Genomic DNA, 20925 nt, shown 5'->3' on the forward strand with positions numbered 1-20925 from the left:
GTGCCAGTAAAAAATAAGAATATATGAGACAGAAGCTGATTTTACAGATAAATGGAGGTTTAATCATAGTTTAAATATATACTTGCTTAGGGATTTTGAGCCTGTACTCCAACAATTAAACAACCAAAAGCAATAATTGTTGAGCTTTTTTTAATGTTGAACTCAAATTTTAAATTTACAGTTTACATACATAATCTTCACCTTTCCACCTTGGACAATTTACAATCTTATTTAACCATTTACCCCCACCCACTGCATCAAGGACAGAATTTAGCATCATCACTGGGGAAGAAAAAGAAGGATTACTCAGAAATGCATATTAACTACTAGCATTAAAATGATCTGTGTAGGGTTTTTGTTAAAAAAAAGACATGTAACAATTTTCCTGTCTGACATCTAGACCATCACTTTTCAACTCCCACATACATGATGGTTGAGAAAAAATGTTATGGACACTGTAGATAAATTGTTTACAAGGAACAGATTGTTTTTAAATGCACATTTTCACCACAAATTGCTTACAGAGGATGTTATTGTGAAAACATGCCCACATTCCCTTCTATGTAATTGGTTTTGCCAGAACACTGCACCAAAAAACAATCCTAGTATTTTGAAAAAAGTGTTAAGACAATTCACAATTATCCCCTGCAAGAGAATATACAGCCTTAACTAATTTTGATAGGCTCCTACATCAATAAGGTTTTTTTGTATCTGTGAAGATTCCATGTGTTAATTTCATTCTTTGCAGGATGTTTTGGTTTACTGATAAAAACAAGTACAGCAAAGCTATATTTCACGCAGGCTTATTTTGGATGCAAGTATGAATCCAAACTACAACTGAATCATTTTTTTAAACTCAGAAACTTAAATGACATTTTTATAAACTAACTTACCCATGGGATGTTGCAGAAATGGATAATCTTGAAAGTAATGCTGAGTGTTCTTGATAGTTAAAGGTTTAATTTTGCCACAGAAACCTCTGTCTATAGATCATTTTACAATAATTCTGAGGTTTGTAAGGTGTTGAAATATGGGAGGGTGACAGTATCCATAATTGCAGTGATAATGCTAAACAATTTAAATATCTTTCCCACTGTAGAAAATACAGTAATCTAGTATTTAATATTTTCACAGCAAAGAGGGACAGAATGTTATTTACAAAATGGATATCAAAGAACAACAAAACATCATGAAACAAGCTTGCTCATCTAAACTGTACAGAGTGCGACAACATCATCGGCCGGAAATCACAAGTCAGAAACAGGATCAAATTGAGGATACCGCTGTTATTCTTGCACCAAAAAGGAATGGATACTTCAATTTGCTTGTGTCTTTTTGATTTTGGAAAACATCGAGAAAGTTTGGTTTCTAAATTCAGTGTTCTAGCATCAAATGCAGTATGATGAACTAAGACGGTATTTGCGATCATTAGGCCTCGATGCAGGCAGCAGATTACAAAGAATATTTTGCTTAGTACTGATAACGCCATTGAGGAGCTGCATGGCAGTTCTACATATACTCTTGTCCCAAGAGGGTCATATATGGGTGTTTGCACTTTTATCATTAAATATGAACTTCTATCAATGTTCAAATGCTGCCAGGTGATTATTTTTCATAATTCACAAACAGCAGCAGTTAGATCTGAACGATCTACAAGCTTTCCAATGAGCGGTTACATGGCTATATACTTTTCTGCCTCATCTGGTCTGACCTTTCTTCTAGTTCTTTACTTTTAAGATAAAGATTGCTTAGTGCAAATTGGATAAGATGAAACTTTCCAATTACAGCCTCAATGTTCACAAAAGAAGCATTTCTTTATAGCAACTAGAACTTAGCCTCTTTGCTGAAAAGATATATTTCTAAGGATGCTGCTGTACATGTCATTGCCTTTTCCACAGGTCACAAATCTACAACATTGGCTTTGGATATTTCCTGTTTAAATATCCAAACTGAATTGCAAAACTACAGCATTTGAGGTCGAACTGATTCAGCTCTTATAGCACCTAAAATTAAGAAAGGCATATATAGGAAAACTGATGTTCTACATGGTATATCTATGCCTGAAAAAATGCAAATTCCTCAGCATCAGAATCAAAGACTTTTTTCAGTAAGGAGTCTCAAATGTTTTAAATAACTAACCATGTTTCTGGCTGTGATTGCAACGGCAAACCATAATCTCAATTTTCTTTTAGGTTTTGCTTTTTAGATTAATGCACAAAGTGCAAAAAAAAACGTTTCAAAATGAGACTAAACTGGGGGTGTGCAAAACTAGGCAACTGGGTAAAACAAAGCATGCAAATAAGAGTGGAAAAACTCTACATGGAAAGAATTGTCAACAGACCTGTACAACCGAGCTAAATGAACAAAAACTATACTTAATTAGAATGGGTTAGGGTTAATTAGAATGTGCAGTGGGCGAAAAAGTAATTTCACTAAGTAACCTGCATCTTTAACTTTGAGGACTGTTGTTGGTTACCTTCCTTCAGTACTAGCATTTTTATCATTTTGGAAAGAAAGCATGGCATCTTTGTTTTGCACAGCTGTGGCAAGCTGTCCACAAGTGGTAACAAACACACAGCAGTACTGATACTGCCCCACCGATTAGACTGTAAAGCCAAACCCTTCAGACAGAAATGCCAAAAGACATAGAATGCACTTTCAGGGTAAGAATTTAAATCTTGCTCACTGAAGACACAGAGAGCAAGGGGAGGCATAAACAGGTCCATCTAGCCTCACTCTACTGACGGGATGCTGCAGCATTGTAGTTTTAGAGGTCTCAACAGCAGCTCGGGGTCCAGTACACATGTATTCACATTAACTAACCAGAACTGAAAACGACCAAAATGGTGAATAGGATGTACAAATCTAGTGTTTTTTTTCCAGTCAGTCCATAATATAAACACTTTACATATTAGAAATCTTTTTGCATTTTAATTGATGTGGGGAACGCATGTAAGTTCTTTGCTTGAATAACAGCTCTTCTTTGAAACCTATTAATCATGAAGTCAGCATTAACATTTAGGTAATGTGTAACACAACTTGGTTTTATGTTACCTATTTGGTGTTAAAGATTGTTTTGTCAGTGGTATTACACTAGAAGACCTTTATCAAATGGTCTTAATATAGTTTGAATTACCAAATTTAAATGACTTTTCACAACTAAGCTTTGAGCAGGGTAATGTCTTTAATGTTTCAGACTTCAAATCTCCCAACACAGAGGTTAACTTAAAGAAAACAATCCACTATAACACTGGCTATAAATCAGTGTTAAGAAATATTTTCAATTATTTGAGATTACTGTATTTTTACCTACTGTACACCTATATGCAGCATGGACCTTGTTTAAAAATGAAAACTATACTTCTAAGCAATGCACTATTGTTTTAAATCGAGCTGCTTTTTATAAATGGCATCTAAATATTATAGACTTATCTATAATATTATGTGACTCCTTGGGCAGCAGAGGAAGGTAGCAGGTTTGGCCTAGCTACACCAAAATCAGAATACTTAAATGAAGAGCATTTTGTGTAAACATGAATGCCATTTGCTTTCAAAAGCAATACATATCCAAGTTGGGGGGAAAAAATGCAGATTTTTATAATATAATGCACTCACAAAGAGAACACTTTCTGCACAATATGGAGAGAAACAAATGGTCTCTCGCATGTCACATGAATGTAAAACAATGAAATAAGAGTGACCACCCCTGGTTTTGTAGAGAGAATCTGGTTTTACACATACTCCGTACAACAAGTTCTAAATCAGATGAGATTTTAAACATAAAAAAGGCCATTTATTTAATTTAATAATCATCTGTAATGCCAACTGCTGCCTTCAATGAATGACTCAAAAATAAAGGGGGACTTATAAAAACTGCTGGAGTGTGGCTCTCCAAGACTAGATTTGACCATCCCAGGAATATTAATGCATTTCGAATTCAGATGCATACATTTAATTCCAAAGATACCTTTAAAACAATGAACTGGTTAGATTGTTATAGTTGGAATTTACACATTAAGGACAATGGTTGTATAGATATCAGTTTTCACAGGTTATGCTTATTATCCTTTAGCTATCTGAGGAAAATGGGGTTTACTGGACAAAACACTGCCTTAAGTCCTGATGTAAAAGTGGAACCATTCACCATAATACAATGTATGTCTATTTAAGAAACACCTTCTTAAGCTTTGTTTTATACTTTTATGTCTTATGCCAATAGTTCTTGCCATGGGATAACTGGAATCCTTCAGATGCAAAGGTATTTGCTCACTTAACTAAAATATCCACTAGACAGTTCACTATCAGTTATCAAGGCCTTCCTCAAAAGGCCACAACTGGTATTTTTCTCTTTCCCTTTAACACCAGAAGAAAAGGGTTTAAACCAAAGGTTCTCAAAATCATGAGAATGTATCACAACTGACGGTAGTCATGTGGCCTTAAGTGCCACATTCTGGAATCATGTATTCATACCAGAACAAAATAAACACCTTTTTATTTGTCATAAATGTGTTTTAAACAAAGTAATTGTGTGACAACACTACCATCCTTTTGTGTATCATGCCTCTTATCAGCTGCAAAGTGATCAGGAAGTTAGTTCATACATTGGATTTGAAAGTAAGCAGTCTCTTAGGCTTTACATTCTCTGGTTTAAATTGTCAATTAACTATTTAGAGCTTGACAAATCTTTATATTGTACACAATAGAAAAGCTTTTAAAATCCTTGTTGTCTTATTCATCCAATTTAATGGTACATATTTAGCAACAGTTGATAACCACTAATCTAGTTTTAGTGAAATGAAACATTCTGTGAAGAACAGTAAGGCAATATATTGGAGCAAAGTGGGAACTTATGTAATAGGCCCATTGCCCTGACCCCTGAAATACTTAGGTCAATGGCAAGGCAGTGTTTTGCTGAATAGGAACCAATAATACTTCATACTTCAACCAAGACTTTAAAAGTGGCACATATTTGCCCTCCAAAACAAAAATTGATGAGAACGGTACAGATCTGTATGATCTGCACCCAGCTTCCACGCCAAGGTAGATTTTACAATTCCCCAAGAGAAAACAAAGCCACTCCACGTTCCAACCTGCACACCCCCAGTTTCCGGCAAAGGATTTTATCTAGTGTAGTAAACTCTGTAGTAGACGGTTTTTGATCTCCATAATGAGTACGAATTGTCAAATTTGAGAAGGTACACTCCTCTCCCTGGGTACTGGTGACTGCCTGCGTAGACCTCTTCATGGCAGTCTCTCCTGTAGACCGGCACAATCTCATCCACCTGAGGCTTACTGTTGTTCTTTTTGGCTTTTTCTTCTTCACTCTGGGTTTCCGCTGAAAAAAAGGTCAACCAAAGAAGTGTAAGCAATTTCACATCAATTATTTTATGCACTGTGCTGCTTAAAGTAGAGGAAAAAGCAGAGACTTTATTCCAGTCGGCCTGACACTGACAGACGCTGAGAAATCGGACTCCTAATTAACTACAAAACCCTGAAAAGACTAGGGATATTACACAATGCAATCTTTGTGTGGATGTTTTTTCATCCATATGCCTGTAAATTAATGTTAATCCCAAAGTGATTTTGTGATGGTGAGGCTTCTCTGTGGTAAGCTCAGAGTGAAATCAGGAAATTGGAATGAATACATCTCAAACTGGAGAGGATACTACAATGTGCACACACAAATTGATTTTGACTTTTGTTAGTATGTTTTTCTAAGCATTAAACAGCAAAGGGGTCAGACTGATAAATGCACCCACAACAATGACAAAGAATTACATGGCCCTAGAATTCTTGTTTTGATACATACAGCCAAAACAAACTGGCTGAACAGCGAAGTCAAGTTAATCGCTATTTTTCCACAGATACTATATGTACCATCACGAGAACTGTATCACTAGAGGGTAAGCTGAATGTGCCCTCTCAAGGCTTCAGAAACTTTATATTATTTCTTAATCAGAAAAAAAAAGCTTTAGAATAAAATAAACCAAACAAAAGACACAAAATATTAGCAAGACTCCAACTCATGAACATGGTGCATTCCCTGAAAGGTGTTCACTAGAAAAAAAATGTTAAACAAACATTTGAAAAATAAGGAATTAGCATATGAAGGCTAATCTACAGCCCTTTAAGTGGAACCAGTAACAACTAAATGTGGCTAGCTGTCACTGAATTGGCACTTAGCCTGCTCACCTTCTTCATCCTCTTCGTCTTCACTGGACTCGCTGACGTGGACGCTGACAGCAGTGTTTGGAGAATCTGTCCATTCAAAGTACACTCCAAAGCCAATATCGTAGTGATCAGTGGCAAACTCCCAGAAGAGATAGGAACCCTCCTCGTGAGTCGGCACACGCACGGTCACCACCTCCCCACGGCCCACTGTGATGACAGAGTCAGCGTCCTGCCTGATCTTCTCTTTGAAATCCTTGATCTGTGGCCGTGTCCACATGGAGGGTGCAGCGATCACAGGTGTAGTATCTGAGGAAAGATGGAGGAAAGGGAATTATGTATTTGTACTACATCCGTCTACATATTACACAAAATGATTGAAAAGCCAAGAACACTCCATGCAGTGAGATGGTGGCAACAGATATGAGAGAGTTAGTGATGGGATCTGCCAAAAGGCTTTGCGATATGCCTTTTTTGCCAAGAAAAGTGAATACTTAGGATCCTATCAAAATGTTGTCAAGGGGCAACTGTGTTGACTTGGGAGAAACTAGAAAATATAAAAATGTGCACGGGCTAGAACAGAAATGGAAATGTTACAAAAATCACTAAATTATATCTTATCATCATCATTTTATAAATTAAAAACCTTTTTAGCTTGTTCAGACATTGAACACCCCAATTAAGTACACATGCTTTGATGTCATTTTTACGAATGGAAATGCTACGGATGATGTTTTTTCGGTCTTCAGCCGTTGACCATGCCTTTTGGTCCATTTTCGGTGAGCTCTTCTGCAGGCTCCAGCTCCGGCTCCTTGTCCAGACTGTCTGTATGAGCGTTGGGCTGTCCGTTGAGTGCAGGGCTCTCCCCAGGGGAGGCAGCACTGACCTTCGCCGCCATCGTGGACGACACTATCGCCGCCTCCTGCTGCTTCTGCAGAGCCGCCTGCAAAATAGGAGAGCAACTGTGACAACAGCAAGATCCAGTAAGAATCATACATTAGCACACAGGTAAACCAAGACACAGATGAGCTCGGAGTGTGCCTGTTCACCATTTGCAAGATTAATGAGGGTTGAAACAGGCCATTATACAACCTCAATAGTAACACTACTCGGACCACAACACAAACTGCTGCACATAGTGACACTTTTCCAGAATGTATTGAGCATTTGTTTTGCAGAGACATCTGATGATAGGTTTTACCTAATGAAAACATAGACGCAAAGTAAATCAAGTTGATTATGTTTGTAATCGTTAGGATGTTGCTTCTTTCTTATTGTAGTTTGAAACATAAAAAAGTTACCTTTGTGATCACATTGTGAACAGTCTTAAGAATTACTTAAAATAAAAGGACTTTTTTTATGGCTATGACTATTTTCTTAAATTAATGTAAAGCTAATGATGACACAGAAGGTGATCCATTTCCTAGATGTTTGTTTACACCTATATCCAACCATCTTCGTAGAAATGAAGCAAGGAAACTAGTGTTGTTCTCTGCAATAAAAAGAAACATTTTCATTCCTAAGACCATTAGGTTATTTCAACACTTATCTTTGCTAAATTATTTATTTAGTTTCAAACTACTGCTTAATGTTAAATATTTTGGTTCAGTAACACCTTTCCTTGCTACAACTTCCACAAAAGCCCTTTTGTAGTATGAACACACCTGACACACATTTAAATTATTATACACAATGAGATTATCTCGTCATGTTTCCACAAAGATCTTCTGTGGGTACAATTACAAGATGACCAAGTGACCCTAGTATTTACCTGTAAAAATGCAAAACCACTTAATATCGCCTAACATTTTTTAACGCTGATCTCATAAGTGCATAGTGCTTTTCTTAACCTAAGAAAAGCACTGATCCTGTCAATATTCTGCTGCTACCTTCCACCTTGTTTCATCCCTTTCATGACTTCGTGGATAAACCATGATCACTCGAGTTCTCAGTGCCCTGTCCTTTGTCACACCAAAAAACGAAAATATTGCAAATGAAGTACAACAGATACTGTAAAGGCTAACTAGGGGTCTGTGATCATCAGGATTTTTACTCAAACTGTCATCACCTCAGTGCTGATCACAAAGCATTACAACTGGGCCCAGGATTGTACCGGGAGAGAGGCAAATTCACATATTGAATTCCACCTCCTGGCAGGCTGCAGGCCCATACTCTACCTGCTGCTGTGCCAGCTGCACCTGGTACAACTGCTGCATGTACTGCTGGTAGTGCTGCTCCTGTAGTTGGCGAATGAGGATCTGCTGCTGCTCCAGGTTGCCTGGGTACTGCTGGGCAGCATACTGCTGGAACTGAACTGCTGTCTGAGCATTCAGAGCTGCCATGATCTGCTGCCTGCAACCACACGGACAAATGTGTCAGCCAGCACTAGACAAACTACAGACACACAACACACTAGACTCAGTTGATGCATGGCAACACAATAATTGTAGGCTTCTAAAAGTAATTCCATTATTCAATTTTTTTCCTTAACTCCCTGAAAGATTAAAGTTTTTTCTCAATCTGAGATCTTTCATGTCAACAGGTAACTCATATAATAGGGTTTAACAGACCTATAGGGTTAAAACAGTGAATAAGGGAGAACTCCGAACACATCAAAACAAAAAGAACAAAATTAGCACCTTATCAACAGTTTACCTAAACTGAGAAGGGGTGATGTACACTGAATACACATTTGTACATAGCCAGTTTGACAGAAAAGCCCTGAAGTGGCTGTAGTGAGAGAGCACTGACTTCTGCTGTTCCATGCGCAGCCTCTCTTCCTCGATCTGCCGGCGCTCCTCCTCCTCCCTGCGCACTCTCTCCTCCTCCTCCCTGCGGCGCCTCTCCTCCTCCTGGCGCCGCCGCTCCCTCTCCTCCTCCTCCAGCCGCCGCCGCTGCTCCTCCTCCCTCCTGTAGAGAGCACAGCTGATCAGACAGCAATCGGCAGCAACACAACAGCCGGGCTCGAGAGACCAACCGTGATAAGAAACGGGATTTTTACCGGGGGGGGGGGGGGGGGGGGGGGGGCGCAGAGCAGAAACAAATCGTTTAACTTCGTTATGTATATCAGACACTGGGACAGTTCCAGAACACACAACTCTGAGAGAAAACGTCTTCTTAAACCCTGATATGCCCCCCTCTTATCTCGTAATACTTCACAACGACGTAATGTCGTGGCTGAAAAAGAAATCTTAAGTGCTGAAAATATTGACTTTTGAATATAATGAATGTTTTGCACCTAAGCCGGATTTTGTTCATGAACATTCATAATGACTAGTAGGAGTCAGGCGGTAGTAAATGAATGCTGTTATCTACTACGGGTTAGACATGTATAAATGGAGTTTGCAACTTCATTTAGGAATTTGCTGAAATTCGCCCCATCTCCTACCAATCTGTTCTATTACAAGATCTTAACTCAATACTAGATATCTAATGAAAATCAAGGGTGATCCCAGTTAGTATGAAGATGTCTGAAGCTAGTACAAAGTTGTATGGATCCACTGTTGGAAGGAAGAGCCAGTTGGACTACTAGGTTCTTGGGCTACAAAGTCTTCAGTATATGAACTAAGAAAAACAAACGAGCCATCTCACCTTTTCCTTTCCTGCTCTTCCTTCTCTATCTTGTGAGATGTAACGTAGGGTGCAAATAAATTACAACATTTGTTCAGCAACTTTACAAATTCCACCATAGCATCTTCTTTTGACATGTTCCCTAATGCTGCCCACTCCTTCCTGCAAAAACAAACCACAACCAAGAGAAGGGGGTTAAACCTCTTGAATTTTTCTGCTTAGGTCAAAATGGCCTGGCCATTTGGCATAACTGGCTTTTACTGCTACAGTTTGAGACAAGGTAGGAAAAACACTATGTTGCAAATCCCTGAAGTAGATAGTACTTTTCATTGTTTAACATTAAGTATTGGATTCTGTAACATGCTTTTGGGACATTAGCAGTGTCACAGTGAATATGTTATTAAATTATTATTAAATGCTAGACACTTCGGTAGAAGCCCTGTATTTTGTGATTCACATATGAAGGATATTTTCTTAACATGGGTTAAGGTCTGCAACTCAAATAAGAGTCCTTTGTCGACTGTGGGTGTTATGAATGAATTGAAAGTGCTCCGATTGCAATAAGACTAACTCTTATTAGGCTGTAATACACCATTTTATTTAATTAGGTGCACAGAGTGCTCACTGAGCGCCTAAACCAAAATACAGAAAGCCCTGGTACCCACTTTGTAGACAGTCTGGTATGTGTTATTGCACACAAATGGAAAATCGTTATTTTCAATAATGTTCTAGAATTCACAGCACCGATCAAAGCGGTTTCTGTTCACCAGGTATTGGTGTTTTTAACACTAATTAAGCTGTACCTTCTGTCATTTCCAAGGACATCAAAAAATCCAACCTCTGGACAGGCATCTGGATTATACGGGCCAAGTAAAACCTGTTTATGGAGAGCAACAAGGCGTAGTTTCTCTTCATATGTTGGGTGGAAGGCTTTGCCATCTTTGTCTGTACAAACAACAAGGATATTTATTAACACTGGGCAAGCATGACAAAAAATAGCATTTCATGCAAAGGATCCATCTTCTACCTCAAACTGAGGCCGGTACAGGGTTCAACTTACAAAGCTGCTCCAGGCGTCACTGGCTGAAGAGTGGGTCAAGTCTGTAACCAGGATTCCCACAATGGTATGTGTGCTCCCAAGGTGGGGTGTTTCGATTTTCCTTTGCTATTTGTGCTACAGCAGCTCCGGGAACATGGTGTGAGCCTATGAGCTCCCAGAGAGCCAGCATTGACAGATGTGCACAACTCTCCTGAAAAGCATGGTGCTGCTTGGAGCATATTACCATGGAAGTGTTCATGAGAGTAGTGGTGATAATTCTGCTGTGCTAAATAACACTCAGGGCTTGCAGCCTGGCTAAGGTTCTTCTTTCATTCAAATAGCAAGCAATTTCTCACTTCTCCGCATGGCTGCTGCACATCACCCAGGTGTGATGACAGACGGGACAATCGGAGATATAACTGAATGTCAGAGCACATGCTTTGCCTGTAGGATGTTCTAAGTTCAACCCTTTGTATCTCCAAGTTAAACCGCAGAATATTACATAAAAATAACAAAAACAAACTACTGGTCTAAATTTAGGAAAAGGGAATGTTTAAAACACGTTGCTGCCTCTAAAAATCGACCTAGATGCCTTCTGTTGACACATTTACAATATACTTTCAGATAATGTGGGCAAGCAATTACAAAGGCAAAAAATGTTGGCATGTATAGATATAAAATACAACTTAAATTAAAAGATGCAGGTTTAAATTGCACAATACCCTAGTAAGATCACACTTGGAATATTGTGCATCTTTTCTGTAATGTGGTGGCCAAATTTGTATTGCTGCCCTGGAATCAGTACAAAGAGCAAACAGGTAATTCCTGATGTCCTGCCCTGACAGGCTGAAGGAACTTGACTTTTTTAAAACCAGCAACAGGAAGTACCTGTTTACACAAAGAAGCACTGGAGCTACCCAGCCACGTTGTTAAACCCAACTGCTTTCAAAAACCAGCTGAAGAAGATCCTTGGAAGTTAGCCCTCAATTACTAAACCAGCTAACAATTGTAATCTAGTAATTTTCTAGAAATCTCTATAATTCTTCCTAGATGAAAATCACTTCGGGATCCTTTGGGATTCAGAAAGTGCAATACTGACGTTAGGAATCACTATTATTTGTAAATAACAAAAGGCTCTGACAGGTGGGCGTGCTGATACTCAATCTCCCTACGCAGTTTGGGGTTGTAGCCATAATCCAAGTAAGCAGTTGTCATTCCAAACTGGATGGGCATACAACAGAATGCAGAAAACAGAACTGCCAGCTGTTAAATTGGCTTATGGCTACACCCCCAGGACTGCCTGAGGAGAGCGAGTTCTAGTCCATATTGCTTTGGATTCACTGAGGTGCAGCCTTTTCCATTCTAAAAGCAGACTGGCTAACCCCACCAAAGTGCATGGCTCAAGAGGTCACATCTTGTGAGGTGGCACAAAGATTAATTGCAAAACTAAATAATCCAGTGATTTAGGTCAAAAGCCTGTTAGCAGGAGTTGTTCGGTTCAAACCACATTTCTACCACTGAGAAAATGTGAACGAATATCAGAGGAATTAACTGCTAAGACCAAAACAAGTTTTTTTCTGTTGTAACTATCAGTGCTCACACCTTCAAAAGAAACTCAAAAATAAAAATGATATTTACAAAAACCTTAAAGGCATGTGGCATTAGACTAACACTGCTGCTGTTAATATCAATTTTATCTTATCTTTAACTGCTAAAAAAACTAAAATGGTTTTTAATAAATTTCTGACCTTTGAAACTTTCTCTTCTTCCTAAGTTTTCAAACAATGGACAAGAGTTTTCCCCAAGTTTTCTAACGATGAGCATAATAACTTTAATCTGAACGCTTTGAAAAGAATGGCAAAAGAAAACTTTCAGAATTCATTGCATCATCTTAATCTTTTTGTTGCAATAAACCTTATAACAAAGCAGAGGGTGTGGAACATAAAGCAAAAAAAATCTACTGTTCTTTTGGCAGATCAGCTTACATGCTGCGTTACAGTAACTTACATGCTGTGTTACAGATCCATTCAGGGTATTCAAAGTACTCTTAATATATAATATGAGTGAAATGTGGGCCTACACAGTGCTGTACACTCTCTAGGCAGTGTCAAGCACGTTGTGCAAAGCAGTACCTTCAAAACAAACTGACAAAAACATTGCAACAAAATCTTTGTCACTCTTCCTTCAGTGGCTAACATGGGCTCAGCAAAAGCAATTACTGCAAATTAAAACATCTGTTAAAACAACATACCTTGTAAAATGAAGGTGAATTTGCTGTGTATATATAGGGGAGAAGATGGGGAAGAAAACACACGGGCACAATTAGGGTCGCATAACTATAATCACTGTGTCATCTCCCCTCTTTCAAAGTACAGTGCCTTGCAAAGCATACATCCCCTTCCAATGACACCCCGTTTTCTTGAATTACACATCATGAAAACACATTTATTTTAAATATATGTATTTCTTTCATTGCAGTTTTTGCCGACTTTTGATATTTTGACCAGAAAATTGTTCAAATTGATTATAGTTTTCATACAAAATATACACAATTTGCAATTCTACACAATGGGATGTCACTGGAAATGGGGTGCATACTTTTTCAAGGCAGTAAAGCAGACATCATCACTTAATGAAAGTGAAATTCTGAAAACTGATAATAGCTGTAGCTACCAAATAATTCAGCAAAGCCGTGAGAACACATTATGCAGTTAAAAGTATTTTTTATTCAAATCAATAACAGCCATATTCAATCAATATCAGCCAATGTGAATTTAAAAAAAGCGATGTATCTGGCTAACATTTGCCTTCAAACTAATATTTGCCCTGAAACAATGACAGCCAGTTTGATCTGCACATTAACACATGTGAGAATGAAAAATCATGATTTTAATCACATTACCTCAACAGCAGTTGTGTCACAATTCTGGTAAACTACTCTGAATACAAACAAGATAAAATAGTAGGGTACTGCTTTATATTGTTATTTAAAAATATCCATCTGGAGCAATTAGACACCTAAATGAAAGCCACATCTGCCTAAGTCCTAACTTTCTTCATTTTGTTAAAATGTACATGAAAGCACAGAATTGGGTAATTTATGTTTGAAGATTTTAGACCGAGAAAATTCTGAATGCACTTTAATGCTCTAAACCAAATAAAGCTGATATTCAAAGATCCTACAACAAAAAAATGTTTCACACAGATATGAAACATACAAAGAGATTCAGGGTGTTTTCTGTATTGATTACACAGGTTTTTGAATCAATAAAATCTTCTACAGCTAAATTCTGTAGTTTCAAGCAGTTATGTTTCACTTAGAATCAAACAAATGGCACTAATATGGGGTGAAGCACTTTCAACCAAAACTGCAGACTCATGCAAGTACTCTCTTTCTACTTATACTGACATATTTAATAGTTGTCGAAGTGTAGACAAATTTGAACCAACTGTTAAAGCAAACTCAAATTTCTCTGACCAAAACAATGACTACAAAAAACAATCACTTCAGAAGCATGTATCAGGTAAACAAAAGTTGACAACATGGGTTCATTCTACAAATGTTGGAATAGAACATGGTTTAGAAAACAAAACAATTTAGGCTAACTTAGTGTTCATGGTATTAATCCATACTTGATAGTTCAATGTCATTAAATGGGAAGATTTTCTATTGTTTTTACTGCTCTCATATCTTTATTGGTGTGATCCCTGCTTCTCAAGGGAGTTACAAGAAATTTGCTCTGCCCAGTGAGATTTGTGACAAGCCAGCATCTAATCTGGATTTTTTTTAGCACAGATACCACTTCTTTCATTGTCAACAATCTCACATTTATGCGAAAACTGAGACCTGCACAAATAGCTGGGAATCTTTGTCTGATTACATCTTCTTTACCAAAAACATTTTAAGATGTAAAATTTGAACACATAGCATTAAAGCATCTTCAAATACACTAAGCAAAACTCTATAGCAGTTGTATGTATTCAGATTTTTCACTGGCATACTATGATACTATGGTCTCAACATACTATAATGTTGAAACCAGTTACATTCTCCACATGAGCACATTCAGGCCTAAGGTGGCCAAATAATGTACAATGTACTCAAAAGCATTATTTTTTAATCTATTTCTGTTCTTATCCAGCAGACAGTAAGCTGCATACAGTGTTAAGAGTGTCCAGGTGTGTCAAAAACACATAAGGTCTGGAACACCACTGCATCATGGGAGTACCTAAGACTTCTCCAGTCCAGCCTTTATTTTAGCTCGGCTAAAGTAACACTGCCCTCAGTCCTACATTGGGACTCTTGAGCCTGTGGTCCTTTTAATCCACTTGATCGTGGAAGTTCACTTCAATCACCTCCCTTTAAATCCAGTGAAAATGTATAATAAGCAGAATTAGTGTTACAGTGAAGTTGTATTTAAGCACGGTAATGCAGCTGGGATTTGAAGATTTGCTGCCTTATGCATTTAATGGCTGAATTAGATCAATAAAGGTTAGTTTTTAACAGTCAGTTAATAGCTAACCAATTTACAAGCTTAATAAAAGCCAATCTGCAGGAGCAAGAAGACTCTACTATTCTTGTGTTTAACACCCTTGAAAGAAGGCAATTTGTCCCTTTCCATCTGTTTCCTAACTGCTTTATCCAATACAGGCCTGCAATACAGAAGCAAGGCAGGATACACTCTGGAGAGGACGCCAGTCCAACCCAGGGTATATGCAGACACAAACACACATACACACACTAAGGGGAATTTTCCCCAGAGGCCGGTTTACCTTATTTTTAGGATAACAGAAAAAAGGGGTACTGTGTACAAAAATCCAAATGCTCTCAAAAAAATGTGGAATAGCTATATGCCTTTTTCACATGCATGTGCGATAAATCTGCTTAGTACTGAGTGCTGATTTCATTGAAAGGTATCTTCATCCTAACACACATGCTACCGAAACATGTAAGGAACAAGCCACCCAGCCATGCTGTCGAAACTGATACCCAGATATTCTTCAAGAAACAGCCGGATGAGATTCTTGGATCAATAAGCTTCTAAGTATCTACATGGGTCAAAAGACCTTCTCTTATTTGGAACCTTTCTTAAGTTTTACACTGCAGCAAGCTTGTTTGCTGATATCACTGTAAGAGCTTAAAAGTCTCCAAATGGCTAACCATATTGAATTTATTTGTGCTTTTATAGGCTATTACATACAAACACAATAAAACAAATTATTTGAATACCAGTAGATGGTCTTCCACATTGGTGAATACACACAAGTACAGAAGGAGTAATGAGAATGCTGAAATATGAATCATCCTGTAACCTTCAACTCTTAAAATGGAACTGCTATAGAGGATAAATGGGCTAAAAATGCAACGATTATAAGGATTCTCCATGATCTAAAAAAATATATCTGTTTCATCTCCAGTGATGATTATTAGTCAAGGCCCGGCCCTTTTCAACCTCTGTTAAAACTACATATCACTCAAAGCTATATTTCTGAGTTCACACTACAGAGTTATCCTTCCAGGTGGTGGATAATGCATTCAAGTGCATGGTTCTCCATCTTGATTCTCTCAGACTGCATGATGAATTTGCAACAGGATTTCCTTCTACTTGCTTAACGTAGACTCACTTAACCCTCAATTAAACTACTTCCTTAAGAAGACCATCAAATATTTGTTTTTAACCAAGTGATATTGTGTAATGCCATTTACTTACCCATCTCTTTACATATATAATTTCCAAAAGTCAAGATGCCTACTGGGGGTGATTGAGAAATCTGCCTTTAATTATACAGTACATGCAACCCACTGGGAAACGAATACAACTTTGTGTTGCACATCTATGACACTTGTACAACATTTGTAATGAGAAGATCACTTCTGAAACCTATGTTATTTCATTCAAAGGTACCATATGTCACTCAACCAAGTTGAGTGGTACAAAGAAGACCTGTTCTAGTGAAAAAAAGATGTTGAAGTCTCACACTTCTGTATACTACGCATCAAATAAAACTGCAATAGATTCACAAAGCTTCTGTTTCTGTCCCTGGCACACACATTCAATTCAGGGTCAGTTTTCCAAGACGCCAATTAACCTACCAGTATACTTTTTGAACTGTGGGAAGAAACTGGAGCAGCTGTAGGAAACCCATGTGAACAAGGGGAGAACATACAAGCTCCACACAGACCGAATTGAACTGATAGAATTGAACCCATGGCCCTAGAGCTATGAGGCAGCAACACTGACCTGACCACTGCGGCACTGTGTCACCCAACCTTCATATTGCAGAAGAGATTTAGTGGTTTTACAAAAGTTACTACAGGGTATCATCGTTAGTTATGAAAAATCACAATCAAAATGAAGCAAAATACACAGAATTTATATACAAAATCAATACTTTTTATAAACGCTCACATGCAGAGTGATCTTGCTTTCTCAATATAAATGTGTCATTCTTTCAGCATTTGGAAAAGAGACCGAGAACAAACCCAAGAAAAACTCACTCCAGCAAGGACTGCCAGAAAAATAAACAACCGATCCAAAAACAAGAAACTGGCACTTGGAGACACTGTGAATGTAAACAGCTACAACTGAGATAGCTCCGACAGAGTTAGAGAAATACAGAATAAAGCCGCAGGCCAACTCATATCCAAATAGCAAAGTATAAAATGCTTGGCCATCAGCTAATTTTAGTAAATATCAAAGTATAATAATAATTATAATGTAATATTAGTATATTTCTCATTCAATTATAAGAATTTCCTGCTGATACACTCTACAGGAGCATATTTGACTGACTTTAATATCCCCTCCAACCTACTTTGGCAAACTGCAGAAAACGACCCTTGGTTATAATATTTAGAAAGGAAGAGACTGAAGAAAGACACGGTATCCTAACCAACTTTCAAATCCTAATCCATGCCAACAAAACCCCTTACCCAACGACAACACTTCTGCTGCTCAATCATTTGCCAATTTTAGGCTTTACTAGTAAGGATGCAAAATACTGTATATTTTTAGACTTCCTTCTATGATAATTTATTCAAAACAAAACATCAGGCTTGACTTATCCTGCACCTGGCGTTAACTATAATCATGTACTTCAGCATGAAACTAACTGCAGCGCAAACAGACGTACTATCTCCCTTTAATAGCAAAAGAGAAACAATTAATTTAATAAAAGAAACCATTCCCTACTATAACAATAAGAAGGCTCTGTCTTCAAAGCAGTGCAATCCACTTCAGATTTTACAAGATGCAGGCTTTTGTGCAAATGGTACTGATGAAGCAATAAGCAAAAATCTTTAATATTTTGCTTTATAAAACCATTTGGACCATGAAATCTTAAACTTTTTAAAGGTCTGCTGTACATCTTTACTGTTCCTTAAGACATATACTGTTAAGGCTTTAGTCAGCACACCTGGACGGTTTAAATAGTGTTTTAAAAGTCTTTATAAAAGACTGCAGATTCATTCATCTGATATTTTGACAGGTTTAACTATGTGTTAAAACCATTTATCTTGGTTTGTAAATGCAGACTTCATAAGGATACAGGGTCGTGACCCAAGTCATGAACTCAGCTTTTCAAAAAATAAAATATTTAAAAAATAAAAATAATAGCAATGTTAATACATTAGAACTACTGCTGAAGGACAGTACTGCCGTGCTGCAAAAATGCTGCCGACCAAAGACGAGGCAGCCTATAGAGTATCAGATCGTGTTAAATGTGAACGAAAATAAAGTTCAAATTATTGTTACATGATATATAATATTTGCCAAGAAGCAAATGGAAAATGCAGGCACAAAGTCATCACTTAACCTCTACAGTAAATGTGTGTGGGAATCACCACTCACAGCCACACTGTCTTCAAACACAATCGGTTTAAGTGCTCTTTTGTACAAATGTTTTGACAAAAACGGTGTCTACTCCAAATTTAAAGTAGGACTGACTAGTTTTGTCCTTGCACAAGATAAAACTATTAGAATCCTCAACTGGCACTCATCATACCCACGATGGAGTTGAAAAAAGCGCAATGCCCACGGCTCTTGTATAAGTATGTGAATGTTCTGCCCCCTCCGAGCCTCCCATCGACTCTAACCTTTTATTTGCCGCTAGATTGGTTTTCTTGCCTGTCAAGCAGTGCCTGGTCACCCTCCTAGCTCGTACCATCCCTCACCCCCACAGTACCCATCTGTACTCACCTATTCAGCCCACACCCCTAGGACCAACACCTACCGCTCGTATCTATCTTGCGATCTACAACTGTTATAGCCAGAGCTGCGCTCCAACACCGCCCACTACGGAAGATGAGACGTGTTTCTTGATTCTTTCCGACACGCTTGCTCTTCCAGCATTTCGTATCGAGGCTGCCCATAATGCATGTTGTACTTAATTGTACACAAAGGTTCACTGTGTAAGATATCGCGTGTCCAGCTAATATAAGTAAACAGTTATGGATAACATACTATTTTATATACATCCCCGTAGGTCGTATAAACGCCTAAAACATGTATAAATAATACGGTACCTATCGTTAACTCTTTTTGTGTTTCCATCTTGAATGCAATCGTAAATTTCGAAGTTTTGCGGGTGATACAAGTGTCTACTTGCTGTTCGTAGACAGGTAGTTTATCTACGCAGCTAAAACGTATTCCGTTTCTGTGGCGGAACAATACAATAGTGTTCATAATATTATTTTTGCGTTGCGTGCGTCATGTAAAAAAATAACGATTTTCGCGCATTTACGATTTTAGCTGGCGCAGAATAAGTACCTTTAAAGAATTTCAGAGCCAGGCCATAGAGCTCCTGGAGAGGAAACCCCCACTTCCTTTCCATGGAATTGGCAGTATCGCCCTCTTGCCCATCTTCTTCCTCAGATGGACTCTTCCCATCTTTGCTCTGTTCCTGTCGCTGGGGCCCCAGTCTCTCATTGTGTTCCTGTTCCCCCTCCGGATCGGGGCTAAGAGTCAGCCCGTCAATAGAAACTTCTAGCCTGCTGGAGCTGCCACCGCTAGGCTCGGAGCTTTGCACCTCCATCGCCATCATGCTGAGTGTCAGCTGGAGCAGCCACGTACCTACTTCCGTTTCATTTCTCGCCGGAAGTTCCGGGAGTTGCATGGAGGATGTAGACGAGAGAAGGGAAAAACTGCAACTGTTTCTAGGCAACAGAAAATGAGACAAAGGAATACGGCAGTCGTAGCTCTGAATTTGTTTTCAGTAATTGCGGTTAAAAATACATTATATCTTTTATTTCATTTTCTATTACATAAGGTAACTTACTGTATATTGAAGGATATTAACGGGGAAGACATTAGAGCTCTGCAGAACACATAACCATACTAAACGATAAAATCAGAGAAATATCATGAAGCACATGTCCCCCATCTAAGTGTAGCTTTTTGTGATATTTGCAATGAAACCACCAATTATTCAGAAAATGTATTTTCTTAATAGATAACAAGATGACATAGATAATATTTATGTTTGAAAGAAGTTAGTAGTGCTACTCAGCGAGTATGGTTTGACATTGGAAAAGCAACTTTGCCCCTTGCACTAAAATATAACTTGCTACTCATTCATTTTAGGAATTGAACACGATTGAATGAGACCAATCATCTTTAAACCAAAACTTGGTGTTACAACAGAGAGTTCGTGTGCTGACTTACAACTTATTTTTAAACCTAGGATGTATCCTTGCACAGCACTGAGATTTTCAGATTTTGTCAAGGATGCTTCTGTTCCTGTGGGTGGCCTGGTTGTCTTACAGCACTGGGGCCCTGGGTTCAATTTCTGGGGTGCTATCTGCATGGAGATTGTATGTTCTCTCCACATTTGTGTGGGTGCTCTGGTTTCTTCTTTCAATCCAAAGAAATATTTTCAAATTGTCCCTGATGCAGGTGTATTTATGTTCAACTATGCTGTGGGGGGACATATCCAGGGTGTATCCCACCTTGCGCCAGCGGCTTGCCGAGATAGGCTCTGGCTCCCCAGTTACCCTGTACCTGATAAAGCCATTAGAAAATGGATTGAGTTTGTTACTTGGATACATAAGCTTTTACATTATTCTTTTGCTCTGTGAAAAGGTCTTTCTCGGACAGTATTGGTCACTGTAATAGGAAAACCACATTCCACATCTCTCACTAGTTTAGGTG

General features: G+C 38.3%; 1 protein-coding gene across 2 annotated transcripts; it reads right to left on the bottom strand.

Moving 5' to 3' along the window:
• Window positions 1–133: 133 nt before the first annotated feature.
• LOC102696425 (Golgi resident protein GCP60) lies at window positions 134–19866 on the bottom strand. 2 transcript variants are annotated; one of them, XM_015345335.2, is made up of 8 exons: window positions 19546–19866; window positions 10542–10683; window positions 9760–9900; window positions 8920–9078; window positions 8346–8520; window positions 6931–7111; window positions 6193–6477; window positions 134–5335 (listed from the first exon to the last, which is right to left on the bottom strand). In XM_015345335.2, the coding sequence occupies exons 1-8, from the start codon at window positions 19817–19819 to the stop codon at window positions 5121–5123; spliced, it is 1572 nt and encodes a 523-aa protein (XP_015200821.2). In that variant the 5' UTR covers window positions 19820–19866; the 3' UTR covers window positions 134–5120. The 2 variants fall into 2 exon arrangements, with proteins under 2 accessions (XP_015200821.2, XP_015200836.1); XM_015345350.2 differs by lacking the exon at window positions 19546–19866 and adding an exon at window positions 19302–19355.
• Between the last annotated feature and the right edge of the window lie 1059 nt (window positions 19867–20925).

This window comes from Lepisosteus oculatus, chromosome 2 (genome assembly GCF_040954835.1).
Source record: "Lepisosteus oculatus isolate fLepOcu1 chromosome 2, fLepOcu1.hap2, whole genome shotgun sequence".
Lineage (NCBI taxonomy): Eukaryota > Metazoa > Chordata > Actinopteri > Semionotiformes > Lepisosteidae > Lepisosteus > Lepisosteus oculatus.

Coding starts and splice junctions, on each gene's coding strand:
- LOC102696425 (XM_015345335.2), bottom strand. CDS start 19,819: ATGATGGCGATGGAGGTGCAAAGCTCCGAGCCTAGCGGTGGCAGCTCC. Junction 10,684..19,545: donor GGCTCTGAAATTCTTTAAAG/GTACTTATTCTG, acceptor TTGTTTGTACAG/ACAAAGATGGCAAAGCCTTC. Junction 6,478..6,930: donor CACCGAAAATGGACCAAAAG/GCATGGTCAACG, acceptor ATCTTTCCTCAG/ATACTACACCTGTGATCGCT.